The 20258-nt window shown below is 33.6% G+C and overlaps 1 protein-coding gene across 2 annotated transcripts; it reads right to left on the bottom strand.

Moving 5' to 3' along the window:
- Positions 1-1017: 1017 nt before the first annotated feature.
- Positions 1018-19416, bottom strand: LOC115965588 (protein RICE SALT SENSITIVE 3-like). 2 transcript variants are annotated; one of them, XM_031084846.1, is made up of 8 exons: positions 19244-19416; positions 19056-19109; positions 18793-18954; positions 18583-18688; positions 18438-18476; positions 10958-11014; positions 10393-10867; positions 1018-1172 (listed from the first exon to the last, which is right to left on the bottom strand). In XM_031084846.1, exons 1-7 carry the CDS (start codon positions 19378-19380, stop codon positions 10427-10429), a joined length of 996 nt encoding a protein of 331 aa, XP_030940706.1. In that variant the 5' UTR covers positions 19381-19416; the 3' UTR covers positions 1018-1172; positions 10393-10426. The 2 variants fall into 2 exon arrangements, with proteins under 2 accessions (XP_030940706.1, XP_030940705.1); XM_031084845.1 differs by lacking the exon at positions 1018-1172 and having other exon boundaries at positions 10284-10867.
- Positions 19417-20258: the final 842 nt, after the last annotated feature.

Raw genomic sequence — 20258 nt, 5'->3', positions numbered from 1 at the left:
AAGTAATAGTTATTCTTCATTTTAAAAGAATAATAACTAATCCTAAATCCTAACTATTGCTCATAAAAAAAAATATACAACTAAACAATTAAGAGAATAGTTATTCAATCCGTTACAGGTTTACAAGGTATATTAATTATAGTGTACCAAACAAGTCTTTGAGTGATCATTCATGAAAAAACATACACTTCTCTCCAAAGAGAAGGAATTTCAAGTTGACAAAGGAACCATCACATTCGTGGGATAGTAGAAAAAGACGAAGACCTCCTAGTAAATATATAAATTGCTTCAAAATCAAATGTGTACAATAATTTTGATTAAGATTTCACAATCAAATAAAGATACTATTCCAGCAACAATGTACCATGCACCCGCTAAGAAAAGAACTAAAGCACCAATAAAACAATAAAGAACTTCCATCTTGATCGATAGATTCGATACAATAGCTAGCAATATTGAGATTTGAGTAACAATAGAAGAAAAAAGAAAACATTATTATGCAAGATAATAATGCAAAGACAATAAAAAGATAGCTTCAAATACTCTGACAAAGAAGTCATTTTTGCTAGTGCAATCCGAGAATAGATTTCAATACATAAACTTGCAGCCTCAAACGCAGAATGTAGCTAGCTGTATGAACAAAAAGTCTATCGAGCTGAAGACCATGCCCACCAGGCACAATGCTCTTGAGCTTTTGGACTTTAATTCGAACTAACCTTTGCCTTCTTCTCCTCCTCAAACTCATTCTTTGGTTACATAAATACCTCCTTGGAGCTAAACCCATTATAACTCTGATGATCAGCAAGCTCAACAATTTCAATAAAATCTCATGCACGTACACACCCACATCAAGAGAAATAGACTATAGGGAATGGAAGTGAGTTAAGGGTTTTTTATATACAAAGTAAGTAAGATTGATCAGGTAAAAATTGAAAGTAGCCATGTGATAGCCTAACTGGCTATGGGTTTGATTTTGTGGAGAGAAATGTAACATGAGTCTAGCAGCGGCCCAGTTATTTGTTCCTATCCGAAAGAAGTCAATTTTTGAATCGGTTTGGAAGGGACTACTCACGTGTATGGCAGCTTTTGAATGCGTATATATGATTATTAGCCACTAGTTTTTCTGAGATCATGACAATATATCTGTCCTCGGAATCCTCGAATTCTGGCACCTGTCTTTCCGTGATCACATGCATGGAACTGAGATTATTAATTTGGTCCCCCACAATACATGAAGATCGAATCGATTAAATGGCTGACAAGATTTGAATGATCATGATACAACTCTATTGATCATTGTGTGCATATAAGACAGTATTTCATAAATTGCAACAAAGAAATGGATGAAGCTTGTGAGTCGTGTGTGTTAGGTTTTAAGTACTTAGGAACTAATGTATTAAAACTCTAATTTGTATTGTTGGCAAATCATAATCAAAAACAAGTTTTTAGTTTTGTTTTAGTCTTACTCAAAGTATGTGTTTTATGTAAAGTTGGAATCGAGTTTCTACAAAATTCATTGTGCAATTCGGTCATAATCAAAAACAAGTTTTTAGTCTTGTTTTAGTCTTGCTCAAAGTATGTGTTTTATGTAAAGTTGGAATCGAGCTTCTACAGAATTCATTATGCAATTCGGTTTGGCTTGATCGATCGAGAATTAGATTCAACCGATCAAAAGTCGTGCAAAATATTTTTTTTGCAAAATTTCCAACTCAGCCCTAAGTCCATATAACGTGTAGGGTTTTATGTTTTGCCCTAGATATAAAAGGGAAACCCTAGGCACGTTTTTCATGTGGCTCTATTTGTTGTGTGTGTGAATCTCTTGTGAGATCTGAGAGGTAGTTGCCTTCACACATGCTTAGGATTATCCAGAAGGAGATTTCATTGAGAGCTTGATGATCATTCAATTGCTGCACTAAAGAGTTTAAAGATACACATGCGGGAGTGCTTGTATTTGTTGGAAAATCCAAGAAAGAAGGAGTTTGTGGTCTCGGAGCTGTCACGTGGTTGGGTCAGTAAGTTTTCTACTGGTGGTTAGCAATAGGATGTTAGTGGTCTAAGTCGCTATTGTAAAACTTCGATTCTTTCATATTGGATTCAAGTTTACCTTGAGGATAGCTAGGTTAAATCCTCCCTAGATTTTTACTAGTGTGATTTCCTGGGTCATCATATTTTTGTGTTCTTTATATTCCACACTTTACATTGATATGATTATATGATTGTGTTAACCTAGATCTGAAATTTGGACTAAGTAATCACCTGGCTAATTAACTAGGTTAATCCAATTGTGTTTTAAAAGGTCTAAAAACGTACAAGTGGTATTAGAACTGGTAGCTCTCTTGTTGTAGATCTTTTGATCTCTGAGCTGATCCTTGACCCCTGTTGTCATGGATTCTTGGAAAATCTTTTTGCTTATATGTCAACTTGCCTACTTGTTGTTTTTGTCTCTTGTTGCTTTTGCTAAATCTTTCCTTGAGCATCTTGGTCTAATCACATGTGATGATAATTATTTGTGTTATACCGCTTTAACTGCCTTAAAAGCACGTGATTCTTGTCTTTGGTATTTGGATAGTGTGGGTGTTTGTTCTAGATTTCAATCTAATCCTAAGGTTTCTCATCTAAATGTTGTTAAACAAATCATAAAATATGTTGGTGGAACTTGTGATTATGGATTTTTTTTATAGCAAAGAGTTAAATTTGTCTCTTGCTAGATTCTCTGATTTTGATTGGGCCGGCAATACCGATGACAGAAAAAGTACCACTGGTGGGTGTTTTTATGTAGGAGCCAATCTTATTGCTTAGATGAGTAAAAAGCAAAATTCTATATCTTTGTCTACTGTAGAGGCAGAATATATTGCTACTGGAAGTTGTTGTTCATAGCTTTTTTGGATGAAAAAGCTTTTGAGTGATTATGGGATAGCACAAGACACCATGGTTGTTTATTGTGATAATTCTAGTGCTATAGATATTTCTAAGAACCCTGTTCAGCATTCTAAAGACTAAACACATAGAGATTAGATATTACTTTATAAGGGACTTGGTTAAAAGGAAAATTGTGGTTCTTGAGTATATCCCTACTGAACGTCAAAATTCTGACATCTTCACCAAACCTTTTGATAGAAGTAAGTTTGAGACACTTCGTTAAGTAATTGGTGTGATTCGGTGTCCCTAGTCATCTTTGGCTTTCTTGGTCCTTGAGGTTCTTTGCTCTACTCTTTGTGACCATTGTTCTTTGGTTTTTGTTTTCTTTGTTTCTAAGATTTGCATTGCATTGCATTCATACATTTCATTCTATGATGTTTTTTTTTTTTTTTTTTTCAAATAAATAAATAAAAAAAAGGAAAAATGAAGCAAATTATGTTTTTGTATTATCTTTTTTGTTTTTAAAAACAAGGTTGGTCAATTTATTTTCACATAACATGTCTTTGTACCTTGTTTAGCTTAGATGAGCTTATTTATTGCATTTTACTAGTTGAAGCTTTGAAGTGCATGTTGTGTGGGAAAAATGTTTATAGTTTTTGATCACCTTGTCTTGATCTTGAAGTCACATGTTTTTGACTGTCAAACTTGAACCTTTGGAGAAAGGCATAAATAACCATCTCACCACTGTTCACTAGCCAATCATGAACATCTTAGTGCATATCGTAAGATTTTGTGCTCAAAAAAGTATAGCACATGCACAAAAAGAAAATAAGGTGTAGCCTCGATTAAATTGCTTAAAATTGGTGTGTACATTATCCTAACTATTTTAATAAGTTTCTGCTAAATTAAAACTTGTGTGTACAATATGAGGCAAATAAAAAAACTTACATGATTGCAAGTTTATGATCTAAAAGATGTGGGAATTATATAATGTAACTCTTTAGGTGATAGTCTCTTTCAAACTCTATGTGACGAATTTTGTTGACTTTGTATTTGATTTCTATTCACATATCACCTCACTTGTATCTCAAGCTTTTGCTAGTTGCACACACTGCACAAGTTACTCTTTGCTAAACTTTTTACATGTTATTGTGTGTGTTTTTGGTTTAACCAACCAAGTTTGAAAATTCCTTGAATTTTATGCAAAACATATTTGATGTTTGAGATTTTAAGAGAATGGATTGAAAATCTTAATTTTGGAAAAACTGGGTTCAAAACATGTGTTTTTGAAAAGCATTTCATCTCATACTCATGCATGTGATTCATAAAATTCAATGCTTTGAGGAGCTTCTACATTATTTTGCTTTGTTTTTCAAAAAAAAAAAAAACTGATTTTTCTAGAATTTTGACTGATCAAAATTGTTTTTCGATCGATCAAAATTGCGATTAAAAATGTTCGTGAGTCTCTGTTTGTTTCAATTGATGCTCGATTAGTGTTGGATCAATCGAAGCATTTTCGACCGATCGAATCTATTTTTCGATCGATTGAAAATTGTGTAGATAATTTTTTTTTTTAACTGATTTTCACGTGTTCAAACGCACTTTTTCAAAAGTTTTTCAACTTTTTTCTCTCTCTATACAACTCGGTAAAGGCTCCAATCTGATTTTTTGTCGTTTTCCACCATTCTTTTTGTAAGGTTTTTCTCTCCCAAGGCTGGCAACACCTTTATACCCTTCCTTTTGCATTTATTTTCACTTTTCATGCATCAAATCATGCATTATTTGGGAAATTTTGAACCTATGAAATTTTTGGGGTTTTTGATGAATTAAGCCTTTTCTTTCACAATTGATCAATGGGTTTTTGTTGGGGGATGTTATAAACACGATCTTTGGTATTTAATTTGATCAATTTGATGTATTGTGAGAAATTCAAAATTCTATGCTTGAAACTACCCGATTTGGGGATTTTATTCAAATTGAGTTTAATTGATGAGATTGGCTTATTGGATTGATTAATTTGATCATTATAAACTGTTTTCTAACTTGTGTGATGATCAATTGGTCAATTTAGTACAAATTGAACAAGTGGTTTTTCAAAATTTTGGGGTTTTTGTTATAAACTCTATGCTCAAGCCAATTTTGTGATTCTAAACTTAAATTGAACTTGTTGTCACTGCATTAGAGCATGCATCATGACATTTATCTGTTCATACATCATATAGATTGTTATTTCTATATTTTTTTTGTGCTAACTTGCAATCTGCCCTTGGTTTTTTTTTTTTTTTTTGTTCTCTCCCTTGTGTCTTTGTCTTTACCCTAACACCATGCCTAGGAAGACTAGAGCCCATAGGACATCCCCCTCTTCTTCTGCTCCTTCCTCTGTGAGAACTTTGTTTCGGAGTGAGAAAAGCCAAGAGTTGTATGAGACACTAAACCTTAAGAGAAAGATTTGGGCTGAGCATAAGGTTTTGTTAGATGAGCTAGAACCTGCCATTAGCGCAAACTTTGAGCGTCAGGGCTAGTTGCCACTTTTGGATATTGATTATCCTCCTCCAGCTACCCTGATTAGAGAGTTCTACTCGAACCTCTTTATCTACGTCTATGATTCCAACACTTTAGTCAAGAGTTGGATACGAGGTGTAGAGTTCACCATTACTCCTAGTGTAGTGGCTGATGCTCTTGGGGTACCTGTGGTCTGGCATCCTGTTTACCCTTAAGATGAGTTTTCTCCCCTAGACGACATCATGTCTTACATCACTGGTACTTCTATCCGATGGGGTTTTGATCCTCGGATCATTTCTGCTGAGCTCACTGAGACTACCTATCTTTTCTTTAGGATAGCATGTCATTCCTTGTGGCCTATCTCTCATCTGCACACCATTCCTTTGGAGCGATGTGCAATTTTGTATGCTCTTGTTACGGATGCTCATATTAGTTTTCCTCATTTGTTTCTTCGTTCTTTGAACGAAGTTCATAGGAGTTCCTCTACCGCTCATGCTCTTTTTCATCTTGTTTTCATTCATAGGATTTTGTTGTTTTTAGGTTTAGATAACTTCCCCGCTTTTGAGCCCGTACACATTATTGCTCCCATAAGTGCCACTTTTCTTAGGCAGAAGGTTGCTCAGATGAGAGAGAGCTTTAAACGCCCTCGAGTTGAGCCTTCTGGTACCGTACCCCCTCTTTCTTCCACAGGTACTACTTCTGGTGAGGCGTCTGTTGATCATGTTGGTGCTGCTGCTGCTGCTATTCCTCCACCATCTACTTCGTATGACTTTGACATTCGTTGTACTTTGGAGATTGTCATGACTGTTCAAGCAGCTCATGGTCAGATTTTGGTGGACATGCTTGATGAGCTCCGTGCTTTGAGAGCAAATTGGGCGTATCTTAGACGTTCGCCTTCGCCACCTCCTTTTGATGATAGATTCTAATTGCCTTTTGGCATTCCGTCACAAAAATGGGGAGTACTTTTGGACACTTGTAAAGGATTTTTGTAGTTAGGGGGAGAGATTTTGTTTGTTGGAGCTTGTGGAGTTTAGATTGTATCTAGGTGCTTCACTGTGTATGTATCCTTTTTGACTCTTGATGTATTGTTTTTAGGCTATTCATGTTATGGGGAGATACATTGTTATCTGTGTTTCTTGTTTCACTACTCATTGATTCATATTTATGAGTTATTCATGATATATGTCTTTGTTTTATGTTTTGTGAAATCAAGAATTTATTTTTATTTTACTTGTATTTTCCACACATGCGTTGATTTAGTCGTGCTGCTGTCTACACTTGCAACTGATGAATAGTAGTTAGGTTGGATTATTTTGTAATGGGCATTATTTTTGTAAAGGGTTTTTACTTGTAACTTTGAGTATTGTGTTTGTGTTTTGTCACGAATTGCCAAAGAGGGGGGGGGGGTTTGTTAGGTTCTAAGTACTTAGGAACTAATGTATTAAAACTCTAATTTGTATTGTTGGCAAACCATAATCAAAACAGGTTTTTAGTCTTGTTTTAGTCTTGCTCAATGTGTTTTATGTAAAGTTGGAATCGAACTGCTGCAGAATTTAATGTGCAATTCGGTCTGGCTTGATCGATCGAGAATTAGACTCGATCGATTGAAAGTCGTGCAAAATGTTTTTTCTGCAAAATTTCCAGCTCAGCCCTAAGCCCATATGACGTGTAGAGTTTTATGTTTTTCCCTAAATATAAAAGGGAAACCCTAGCCACGTTTTTTATGTGGCTTTATTTGCTGTGTGTGTGAATCTCTTGTGAGATCTGAGAGGTGGTTGCCTTCACACATGCTTAGGATTATCAAGAAAGAGATTTCATTGAGAGCTTGATGATCATTCAGTTGCTGCACTAAAGAGCTTAAAGATACACATGCGAGAGTGCTTGTACTTGCTGGAGAATCCAAGAAAGAAGGAGTCCATAGTCTTGGAGCTGTCACGTGGTCGTGTCAGTAAGTTTTCTACTGGTGGGTAGCAATAGGATGTTAGTGGTCTAAATCGCTATTGTAAAACTTCGAATCTTTCATATTGGATTCAAGTTTACCTTGAGGATAGCTAGGTTAAATCTTCCCTAGATTTTTACCGGTGTGGTTTCCTGGGTCATCATATCTTTGTATTCTTTATATTCCGCACTTTACATTGATATGATTATATGATTGTGTTAACCTAGATCTGAAATTTGGACTAAGTAATCACTTGGCTAATTAACTAAGTTAATCCAATTGTGTTTTAAGGGGTCTAAAAACGTATAGTGTGACACTAATCTTTCTATCGGTTTGGAAAAAACAACTTCAGCACAACATTTTAGTTTTCAATAATTTTATCTTCTTCTTTTATGGTCTGTTAGTGAGGCCATTTCTCTACAATTCTTATTCTTAATCACCTTAAAGGATTGAGTTTAAAAATGGCAATGTAAGTTTATCTTGGCCCAAGAGAATGAGCTCAAACATGTTCATGTATTGAGATAGGGAAATCTTTTTTCCTAGGGTGCTAATCTGCCCACCAAGTTATTCATTTCTAGTTAAAAAGGGAAAAAATGGATTCAGCTCAACAAAGCATGATCATTATGAGATAATATGTATTGAGTGTTGCAGTACACCATGATTTACTCGATGAGATAATAAGTAACAAGCTCTTTAAAACCAATTTAATTAGTTTATTTGTTGTTGTAACTTTTAATGTAGTACACATTGATTCTATCTAGTTCAGCTTTATCTCTGTTAATTAGAAAGTGGTAAACATGCATTTCTGTGGTTCATGCAGTCCTATAACGAATTTTCTTTGATATAATTTCAAGATAAATTTAGTTATTCCTTCCTCCTCGAATATGCTCGAAGCAGGCTATGCATGAGTTGAACTAATTTTCGGGTTTACTCAACTCAAACCCAACCTAACTATATTGGTTTTGCCGATAACACAAATTAACCACCAACTTAGTTGTTTCTAAAAATAAGTGAATAAAACAAACAGATAATTATGTGCATGATAAAGACACATGACGTACGTTTCAGGTTAATTTGGCTATGTAAGTTTAGTTTTAGATATGCCCTGCAAAAATAGAAAGTTTAGTTTTAGATATGAAACTAAATTTTAGTTAAACTCGTTTAGCTTATCAATCTTATGAAGAATAAGCTAAATAAGGAATTGACCCCTAATTAAAGAAATTTTGAAGTAGCCTACTCTTAAAATCTGCATTGATTTAATCATACCACAATGGATTAAGTAGCTACTTTATCCATTCTCCTTTCTCCAATGCTTAATTCTAATCTTGACATTATGCATAAACTCTTAAACATGGGCACTAGGTTTTACACAATAATTGGCAGAAAATCAAAGTCGCTGCAATAAATTCTAGATTTTGCTATATATAGGAAGATATATACTCTTGCATACATTATCTACTCTTTGATGAACTATAGGAAGAATGAAAATGGTAAAAGGTGCGATCAAAGTGGTTTTCCTATTTGGGCATTATCATAGTAGCATAAATTACAAGATATTATTCTTGCATACATCATCTACCCTTTGATGAATTTATTTGTGTTTTCCTTGTTCTTTGTAGATGTTACATTAAAAGTTCCTTGGGTGGATTTTCATTTACCTAAGAAACACAATTCCTTCCATATTAACTAGCTTATGGCCCCCTATAAAAAAAAAAAAAGCTTATGGCCAAGAGCTTAATTGTTCAACTTAATTATATCTCCTAGTGTTTCCAACAAAGATGTTAGGAAATATCTAGGATTTAAATCCCCCCCCCCCCCCCAAAATTGAAATTATTGAATTTATCAAAAACGAAGAAAAGAAGAAGAAGAAAAAAAAAAGTATATTTTCGGCCCTTTAAGTTTGAGATTATTTTCATTTTAGCTCTTTATGTTTCTAAATTTTCATTTTGACTCTTTATTTTTATGATGTAGTTTTCATTTAAACCCTTAATTGAAAACAACCCAAAACTTTAAGTGCTAAGAGTGTACTCTAGTTATTAAAAAAAAAAAACAGAAGTGTAATATATATATAAAACCTTTTAGTATACATAGAAGTGTAATAAATTCGAATTAGATGTATGAATTTGCACAAAATTAGAGTATAATTGGAAGCATCTTAACATAAAATTGGAGTACATTGAATTCAAATTTATTTATATTTTCTAAATTTAAATACATAAATTTGCATGTAAATATTATTAACAAAAATTAGAGTATAATTAGAAGCATCTTGACATAATTGGCTCACATTGAAAACTTAAAGGTAATTGCTCTAGCGATTGTAAGACGGTAAAAAGTTGTCCTTGTGGATGCAACAAATTTTCTTGGGAGAGGTTGCCACCTTAACGCCCGACAGTACTTTGAAGGATTAGTCTTAGGATAAAAACCTGGGGACACCTTGGGAGACCAAAAAAAAAAAAAAAAAAAGTTAGTTTTTTGCTTTTATTTTCCCCTACCATTTATGGATTCTAATAAGGTCTTGTAATAATGAAGCTTCCTTTTTTATTTTTTTTTTCTACAGCTTATTGTTCAACCAGTTTTGGATCTATTTGTGGGTCCCAGTTTTATGTTTATGTTCAAAAAGTTATGTCCAATTAACTATTTGTGGGTCTCACTTTATAATTTTTGTTTAAAAGTTAGGTCAATTAACTATTTGTGTGTCTCACTCTATTTTTTTATATTTTTTTTTTGCTACATTATTTTCAATAAAAAATCAATCAATTTATTTTATTTAACTTTTAACTTTATAAATAGTATTTTCAACAATAACAAAAAAAAAAACTTTCAGCAAAAAACTAAATAATTAGTTGTTCTCAAAGGAAAATCAAATACTGTTCTAGCAGCCAAATTTTTCCTAGCTTATAGTTCATGTATGTTTAACCAAGTTGGACGCAATATCTTTATCTTGTTTTCTACCGATTCTTCCATGAAAATTATGCTAAACTGCTAATAGTTTGACACAAGGTGAGAAATTTTCCACTTCCATTTGGACTCAAAAAGTAAAGATGGAAAAATTAAGAGTAATTAATATCAACTTAATCATGAAAACTTACGTTTCAGTCTTCTGCTATCTAATACATGAAACTTCTAATCCCACACGTGTTCTTTCTCTTCATTCATTCCCTTCTGTCTATCTACTTCCTTCCAGCTCCAACCAGCTCCAGTGGTTTGTGAGGGGATAGAAAACTCAAGTGGTGAATAATCATGCAAGTCATGAAGCAAAGGTGGGGATGGTGTTGGCACTACAGAAGGGAGTTTCGAGAGGAGCGCCTCGAGGCTGCTCATTGAAGGAGTAATCATCAGCTGTTGATTGAAGTTAATATTATAGAGATGTTCCATTGTTGATAAGGAAGAGTGAACTGTATGAGAAGGTGAAGTGTAATGTGGACTCCAATGGTTGAACTCGTGAAGCTTGAATGGTGTTGTTGGTGATGATGATGCTGGGTGAGGTAGGAGGAAACCAGGGACACCATGAAAATAACTGAATATATTTTGTACTTGAGCAACGTAGCTGGGGTCTTCTGCTACCTGAAATGCCATGAATGAGAGAGATGATGGATATTGATGTATGTTGAGTGAGTGTACAGACATATCTAGCTAGTTGGAGGGAATGAGAACCTTGTTAACAGCTCCCAATTGAAGAACACCTTCTTTTACTGCAATTAGAGAGATTGTCTGCAACATTTATGGAAAGGGTCATATGAATTAATATTTCAAATATTTTCTTGTGCGTAAATATGGTTTCCATTTTTAAGATTTTATTTCATTTACGTGACACTAACTTGGTGCACATCTTAAAATGTGTATTATTAATCGAAACCATTAAATAGTTCCATTTCCTGGTGAATGGAACTACTAAGACCATCACAAGCCCATGATTTTTTTTTTTAAGAAACAAACACACACGGGACATTAGTTGCACTTAATTGTAGTAACAAGTATCTCTCTCTCTCTCTCTCTCTCTCTCTGAGAATCTGTAAGAGGCAAACTCGCAAATATAATATGTTGGAATGAACATTCTACCGTGTATTTCATTTCATGAACCTCCAAATTCTTTCATGAACACGGGACTTGCCTTTTTTTTTTTTTTTTTTAATTATTATTATTATTTTCATATCAACATACGCTATTAGGCCTGTTCAAGACCCGACCGGCACTAACAAAACCAGCTGGTGCCAATCCAAACCAGCCACTTCAGGGCTCTACTATAGGTGTCTGGCGTGGTGGTCGGCGGTATTTTGGAGGTACCAAAGACAGCCAACATGATTAGCAGTTGCTGTTCTTACACTTTAAAAAGAACCTATAAAAAAATGTTGTTCGAGATTTCAGTTTAAAAAACTACCTATAATTATTTTTAAATATATGTAACACCTCAAGGTTTTGTTATCTATATAAAAGAAAAGCTATTGCTTAATTAAACTATGTCATTTTGGACTTGATATTAACATCAAGTCTAAAATGATGTTGTTTTAGTATCAGATTATTATAAAAATAAATAAATAAAATCATACAACTTCATTTTAACATATAAGCCACTAAGCTTTATACAAAGTCGTTTCAATTTGAACCATTAGGTTAGATTTATTTAGGTCATGTCAGACATTCACCCTCTCTCTTGTTAGCCTCCCTAAAACAAGTCTCCCCCTCTTCTCTCTCTCTCTCTCTCTCTCTCTCTCTCTCTCTCTCTCTCTCTCTCTCTCTCTCTCTCTCTCTTAACTTCCATCGTTTGCTCCCACAATCCTCTATTGCTAGATGCCATTCTCAAAGTTTCCCGTTCTCCTCTGTCCTCTTTGTCACAACTATTTTTAATTAAAATTTTCTATAAATGGTTTTGATACTCAATCCCTACTATGCTCCTCCTTGCAATGCTTTCTAACAGGTTCATTTGTGTATTCTATTTTCAACTGTTTTGTTTTTATTTTTTACTAGTCGCGGACCCGCGCGTTGCGCGTGATTATTTTTTTAATGATCGTGTTATATATGTATAAACAATATACTGTAGGATTCATGATAGAAGGTATTGTCTTGGAATTAGATGTGGAAAGGATAGAACTATAGTTGGCCTTGTAGTCAATCAAGAGTTGATCATCCGTCTTCCCAAGTTAGGAAATTTTAATTAACTTAAAATTAGTTAGAAAGAATTTTATAAATTCAAAGTTAGCGTCATGGTAGGTGAAAACTTTAGAGGACTGTAATTAAGTTGTTTCAAGTGTTTTTAATTAAATTTTTTTAAAAAAAAGATGTATTCCTTTAAAGATAGAGATTAGTATTATAAATAGGATGAGGAAATTTTATTGTATTATGGTTTTTGGAAACATAATTTCTACCAAACTCGGTTGGCTAATTTGTACATTTCCAAGTCAATTGAGCACATTATGCATGTTACATGTAATTCTTCATTTCCATATGGGTAAGGGCATTCACGATCCCAATGACCCACTCCATTTTTCTTGCATGCTTGGTTTTTTGGGATGCGAAATGATTTTGTTCCAAAAACTGTATGTCGAAGGATTTATCGATAGTTTTGTAGCAATTGTTTTCCATCTGGTTGGTTTAGAATTGACAATAGTAATTGTATTCCTTCATCATTTGATCCGCATAACAACGCAATTGCCAATCCATACTTTGCATTTTTGTCTCCTTCTATGTTTGCTTGAAGAAGGATTTGTTTTCCCACTTTAGTTTGATCTTGTACAAAATATTTGTGAGCTCCGACCCAAAATAGTGCTTGTTTGTTTCCAGCCCTAAAGCATTGATGAATGAGTTTTTCTTCATCGTTTCGAAGGAATAATGGATTTTGGAGTAGTCCAGTTAGATTGATGTGGTGAAGAACTTTTTTCCTTTTGGTTAGGTGATTGAATCGCTTGCAGCTGTTGTAAAGAAAAATGGAAAAAAAAATTAAGAAACTAATGCGCTAGAAAAAATGAATTGGTGACAAAACATGACAATAATCCTATATTAAGAATTATACTTGAACATTATTATTATCACAATTGCAATATTTTATTGAAGTTAAAAATAATTTTTGTTTTAGAAATAGAACAATGTTTATAGAATTGCGCAGTACTTCACAGTAAAAAGTTAATGAAAAGAGGAAATTTGAAGTTGTGATATAAAGACCAACATTGTTATGAGAAAGAAAATGTATGTATATATATATATATAGATATATACATTGTAATGAGGAAGAAAATATATCTATATATATATATATATATGTAACATCATTCATGTCATGATTTTGGAATACACCATCTATGTAACGTAGGGAAGTTTAATGTGAAGGGCCATAGTGATAAAGAAAAACTCTACATCTATTCAACCCGTAGGGAGTGTAAATTTTGTAATTATTTTTTAATTGTAATATTTGATTGATGAAACTATAAATATTTTACGTTTTAGAAATATAACGATGACTACAGAATTGTGCACTATGTCATAGTAAAAAGTTAATAAAAAGACGAAATATAAGATTTCAATATTTTGTGGCACAATTATGGATGTGATTGGTTGTGATTAGTAGGGAAAAAGTGGCGAGTTCATATGAAAGTAACAAACATGAGATTTGAATTTAAAGTTGTGTACCTGATTTTGATGTTGCCTAAAAATTTTGGTGATTGTCTTCCAACATTGGAAAATATTTCGAGCAATAAATCTGTTGGTAATTCATGTTGCATGCTCATTTTTGTGATTGTGGTGAGTGTATTTTTATGGTATTTTTGGTGTGTATTTTTTGGTTGTTTTGTTCTGTAATTTATAGTGTTTTGATTGTTGTATGGATGAGCGATTGTTGAAATTATTTGCAATTATTTATAATTAATTATTTGGGTTTTATTTTTGAATAGAAGCTTTCCATATACCCTTCTCTATAAGTCCTAAATCCTGTAAATTATGTTTGACTGTTCAATTGTCATTGGTTTTTTTTTTTTGCATATTTTATTTTTTCCATTTTTCTTATCATTGAGTTGAAGCACATCTTCATCTTATCTTTGTTTGAGTGGATAACTAATTTGAGTTGTCTTCCCATATTTTTTTGTTGGATTTTTTTTTAGATTTATGTAGTTTTGTTTAATGCTTTGGTACACTCCCTGTGTGTCTGGGTAACTGTTTTCTTTTGCTGTACCTTTGTTTTATTTTGAATAAAGTTTCCATTTACTGATTAAAGAAAAGTTATTTGTGAGAAAGTAGTGATAGCACCAATTGAGCATAAAAAGAGGAAGAGTCGTTTTAATGGTTTGAACATGTGCAACGTAGGCCAGTGGATGCGCCAATGTGAAAAAATGGAAGGAGTAGTGAAGGCTAAAGGGAGGCCAAATATGACAGGGAAATAGGGAAATGGTTCTAGATAGGGCCAAGTGGCATAAGAGGATCCAACTCCAATTAGTTGGGTGTAAGGCTGAGTTGAGTTTATTTGAATATGGGCATGAGCTTTTTGCCATGCTAGATTTGTTCTGTTTCATCATTGAGAATTTATGACTTATTAGTTAATCATTATTATTTTAAACTATCATTTTAATAATGGATTGTGCCTTGAAAATTGATCCACCTAGTTCAGAAAAAGTCTGTTTTATCAGCTTAGTGGGGAAGCCAACTTATACTTGATTTGTATCTGATATAATATGCAGCCAAAAGCCTGAATCAGTGATCCAATTGAAAGTTGGGCTCCGAACTAATGTATAAGCAGGAGAAAAACCCAGATGCTACAAATTGTATGCATGGAGGAATGAATATGGTCTCTTTATTGTTATTTTCTTCCCCAAGTATCCTTGTTTTAATTTGATATGGGAACAGCCTTTAGATACTCCTGTTCCCAGTTCTGGTTGCTTCTGTTTGTGTTTACATTCATCATTGTCTGCCTCACAATAGCATGATCGCCCTTAGCTACTTCCTCATAATGTTTCCTATCCCATGCTATGAAGTTGAATATACTTTCTGCCATTGTTTTTAATAAATGTTAAATGGTATGGTTGTGGGATTAATGACATGTAATTGTGTACATCAACTTATTCATATATTCAGGTGGTTCTGTTTTTACTCAACTTATTCATATGTTCAGGTGGCTTTTGCTCTGCCGGCCATCAACTTTTAGTATATAATGTTGGGACTGGAGATAGAGCAACATTGGAGCTCAGGGCTAGCTAGGTTGGGTTAGATTGTTGGTTTGGGTATATCCGAGAGGCATGTGTTTGTTGGAGATATGAATAAGAAAGCCAGAGAAAAATACCATGGGTTAAATTTAGCTCTCTAAGAGTCAAAAAGCTGTGTATTATTGAAGGAAAATATAATATAATGCCTTGGAGAGCTACAGTGGCTTTCTGGATTTAGAGAGCCGCTGTAGCAGTTGGATTTTCTACAAAGCTTCAAGTGAGGTATGTAGAAAATGAAGAGGAAGAGCCTCAAGCATGGCTGTTGAAGATGCTATAACGCCACAGTAACTGAACCAAAATTTTGCCTCATTTCCAAGTATAATATAAAATATTATAAATTCAAAATTGAAGGAAAAATATAATATAAATTATGACATGGACCTTAAAAATATAAAAAAATTGTAAGTCAATAAGATACTAATTCAAAATATATAACAATAATAACATTTTAGTGTTGTAATATGTTTATTTACTTTTGCTGCCATGGAGTGAAATCTCCTAGATTCTTTCTCAGCACTCAGCAGGATCGTCTGTTAAGAAAAGTTTGTAGTAGTAGGTAGACCTTGTACATTCTATAGAAGAATAACTCGGTGGAGTAGTAATTTTGACTTCCTTCGCAAAACAAAGCACCACATGTCCAATAGGTGTGACACTGACACCATTCCCAGCCGCCACAGATGAACTGCTGATAAGCCTGTCTGTTTCCAAATAAACTAAGATAAAATAAAATACTTTTTTGGGCAGTAAAATTATAGCACTATTGAAATGACATTCAGGCAATCTTACAAGCACATCAATGGCATGCCAAGGATGCTCAAATAATATAAACACAAAAACAAATAAAAAATAAAATAAAATAAAATAAAAGCATCTCATATCAATATAAATAGAGCATAAAAGTTTTGCATCCAAAAAAAAAAAAAATTGAAACAGAGAATAAAAGTTTTGCACCCAAAAAAAGAATTGAGATGTAGAGATACCTCAACCAAAGCAGGGAGGTTCTGTCAACATTTATAAACCACGTGGAAAGGAATAAAGGGAGGAAGGAAATCAGATAGGCAACCGTTACTGAGAAACAATAGAGCAAGATGGTGGGTAGCTTTCAAACTCTCTGTCTTCTCAAGCAATACCTGAAGACTTCAACGTTTTCTTTTTCTTTTTCTTTTTCCCTTTAAGCTTCCCTTTACGTTACATATTTCAAAACCCTGGAAGCAAAACCCTAAACGCTTCCCTTTTCTTTTATTTCTTTTTTTTTTTTTCTTCCAAACCGGCTTGCTTCAAGAATGTACGTTTTTTTTATTTCAAGAATGTACGTTTTTTTAATTTTGATTTCCTTCCCTTTTTTGTTTTCCTTTTTGCTCCCTTTAATCTCCCCTCTACGTTACATATTTAAAACCCAATCCTCCATTTAAGCTTTCCTTTTTTTTTTCTTTTCCTTCCAAACCGGCCTGCTTCAAGAATGTACGTTTTTTCTATTTCAAGAATGAACGTTTTTTTAATTTTGATTTCCTTCCCTTTTTTGTTTTCCTTTTTGCTCCCTTTAATCTTCCCTCTACGTTACATATTTAAAACCCAATCCTCCCTTTAAGCTTTCCTTTTTTTTTTTTTTTTTTTTACAAATTAAGCATTGCGTTTGCGACATTAACACTAACAAATAATAGAAATCTCCTAATTTTTTTTTCGTTTGCTTTTATAATCCCATTGTTGGGAAATGAGGATTTTTGTTTTCCTTTTTGCTCCCTTTAATCTCCCCTCTACGTTACATATTTAAAACCCAATCCTCCATTTAAGCTTTCCTTTTTTTTTTTTTTTCCTTCCAAACCGGCCTGCTTCAAGAATGTACGTTTTTTCTATTTCAAGAATGAACGTTTTTTTAATTTTGATTTCCTTCCCTTTTTTGTTTTCCTTTTTGCTCCCTTTAATCTCCCCTCTACGTTACATATTTAAAACCCAATCCTCCCTTTAAGCTTTCCTTTTCTTTTTTTGTTTTTTTTTTTTTTTTCAAACCGGCATGAATGTTACATATCTTCAAAACCCTGAACGTAATATTATCCTCACTTTAAGCCTCATTATTATTTTTTAGTTTATTTTTTCCTTTAAGGTGAACTAAAAAGGCTTTGGGTTGGGCTTCATAGTGGAAATCAATATATAAAAGGTGGGCTGGATTAATCATACAAATTTATATTGAAGTAGTGGGTTGGGATTTATATTGATGAGATTTATAGGGCTGTAAATTAGAAGAACCATTTAAAAATTGAAGGAAGAATATTTTTTTTAAATAACAAAATGACGTGGCAGCTGATGTGGCGCAACGTGGGAGCAGCAGAATTAAACTCTACGCTTCAGCTTTTAGTAATATATTGATGGGTTGGGTTTTGTCTTTATTATTTGTTTTTACTTTTTTTGTGATTTGAAATGGGATGTTTTTGAGAGAAAGATTGTGAATTTGTTTGTCTTTTTTTGTGTGGAATATTTGGGTTTTCAATGACTATGATATGGTTTAGGGTGTTGACTACACTGTGTCTAGTTTCAGAGAAAATTGAAGAATAACCGAACTAACTACATCGAACCATTACGGTTCACCACACCTTATATAGACCGATTTTCACCCCTCCACAAGTGAGGTACAGTTAGGCACGAGAGAAAACTACCTGGTAGCCGGTAAGTGTAGTGTAAAATATATATATATATATATATATATATATATATATAATAAAAAACTGGTTGCGCCACACAGTGTACAAACCTAGCCATTATTTATTTTGTGTGACGAATAGGTACAATAATTAGCTGTAAGTCCAAGGACTCCATGAACACCAACACCGTCACAGCAAATATCAATAACGATGATTATGATGATAAATGTTGCGTCGATGCACAAAAAGAGTACCAAGAAGGTTAGTAGGTGACTACTAGATAACATAGAGGAAAAGTGATGGTTGTACTCAAACCTTTATACCAGATTGAAACTGAGCTTTCCATGTCCTTGGCTGATACAAAAAGAAATGCAGTTCAAGATAGTCTCATGCATTTAGTAACGATGGATGGATCAAAGCTTTTGAGTATCCAAGAAGGCATGCATCAAGAAGAACTCACCCAGTCTCCTATGCTTTTCCATGCAGATGAGTTGTGTTCTTGAACACTGAATTCTTTGTGAAACCATCTATGAGTACTGTTATCTGCAGCAACTTGTCCAATCAAACTGCAAAGAGAAAATTGGCTTTTTAAAAAATTTAATTCGTTTGATTTTGAAAATCCTAACAAAGTGAGACATATACATGCACACGATGGTTGTTTAAATCTTACCCTTCTCCAAAGTTGTAAATTTCATGGGACATCTTGAAAAAGAGCTCAGGTTGCAGTCCAAGTTGAGGATCAAAGTTTTTGTGAACATATGAGGCGGTCCCAGAATCAAAGTCAGCTATTGGTTCAACAAAGTTGCAGAAGCTATCCTCCCATGCCAGCATCCTGAACATATTGGCCGTGAAGCTTTACTTTAGTGCCTTATATATTGCATAAGAAAGTGCACAAACTAAAAAGGAGAGAAGAGTGTAACTTTGACTGAGTACCAGTTCCTCTTATTTATTCTTGATCTGTTTTTTGCTACTCCTTGGAATCCCCAACTGTTAAAAATACACAAGGGTTTAAAAGCAAAGAATATGAAAAAGCCTTGTAATTAATTTGGAATCATGATCATATTATCGTTTTTGTCTTCCTGGTAGAGACAAAACTCACTTTTGAATGTGGTGATGCTTACTTGGGTGGAGGATAATTTCTAGGTAAGATTCTCCAAAAGACTGCATAAACCCATTGAGAGTTCTCTTGTATACACAAGCTTCTCAATGTGTGTTGAAGGAGATGAGTGATAGGTATTGGAGCTAAGTATTCCTCCATCAAGCCTCAAATATTGATACCTCTCTGTCGTTTGTGTCTAAAGAGGAAATTCTATTATCAAAAGGACTTCTACATTTATATCTCAACATTTTTGTCTCTTTGAGCTATCCCTGTTCATTTCCTCCCTAGTGAACTTTCCCTTCATCATTTTCATTTCTTCATCATGTAGAGAAAGAATATCGTGTGGTAAATTCGTTGAGGATAAGGGCATTTACTATCTGGTGTCAGTAATCTTATGTATTTTTATAATTATGCATATGTTATTATTGTTTGTATTGAAGGGAAGGTGATCACACCAAAATAATGATGCACCCTCTCACACAAGATTTCATATTCATGTCTCCTAGAGAATTGGTTTTAACTTCCATGCATCTAGTTTCTTTAGCAAAGGGATGTGACTTTATTGGGTATTGATTCTCACACATTCTTTATTGTACATCATCTATACATATTATCTATTTCACATTTTAAATATGAACATAAAAAATTTGATTATTGTGCATGAAATTATAAACGTTGTGTGTATAGAAAGTATACATTAATGAGTATAAGAGAGTAATTATGGATTTTTATTTTATGTTACAAGGATATATCCAGTGGCGAAGCCATATTTTATTTGCAGGGATGCCAATTCATAAAATTACATATATTTTTTAATTTTTAATTTTGTAAAAATTAGAAGGAGGAGAAATTTTTAAAAGTTAGGATAGGATGGCCCTTCCCTTCCTTCGTTTGCTAGTAAATATATCACACTTCTCTCACATTGGATTTTATCTTCTCTTTGGACGCTTCCTACTTCTTAATTACGTTGATGGGATTGGGATGCAAAGGATTAAGCTTGATCATATGCTCAGGGTGACATTTTAGTTATAGAACCA

This window comes from Quercus lobata, chromosome 10, assembly GCF_001633185.2.
Source record: "Quercus lobata isolate SW786 chromosome 10, ValleyOak3.0 Primary Assembly, whole genome shotgun sequence".
Classification (NCBI taxonomy): Eukaryota; Viridiplantae; Streptophyta; class Magnoliopsida; order Fagales; family Fagaceae; genus Quercus; species Quercus lobata.
This window is presented reverse-complemented; position numbering and strand designations above follow the sequence as displayed.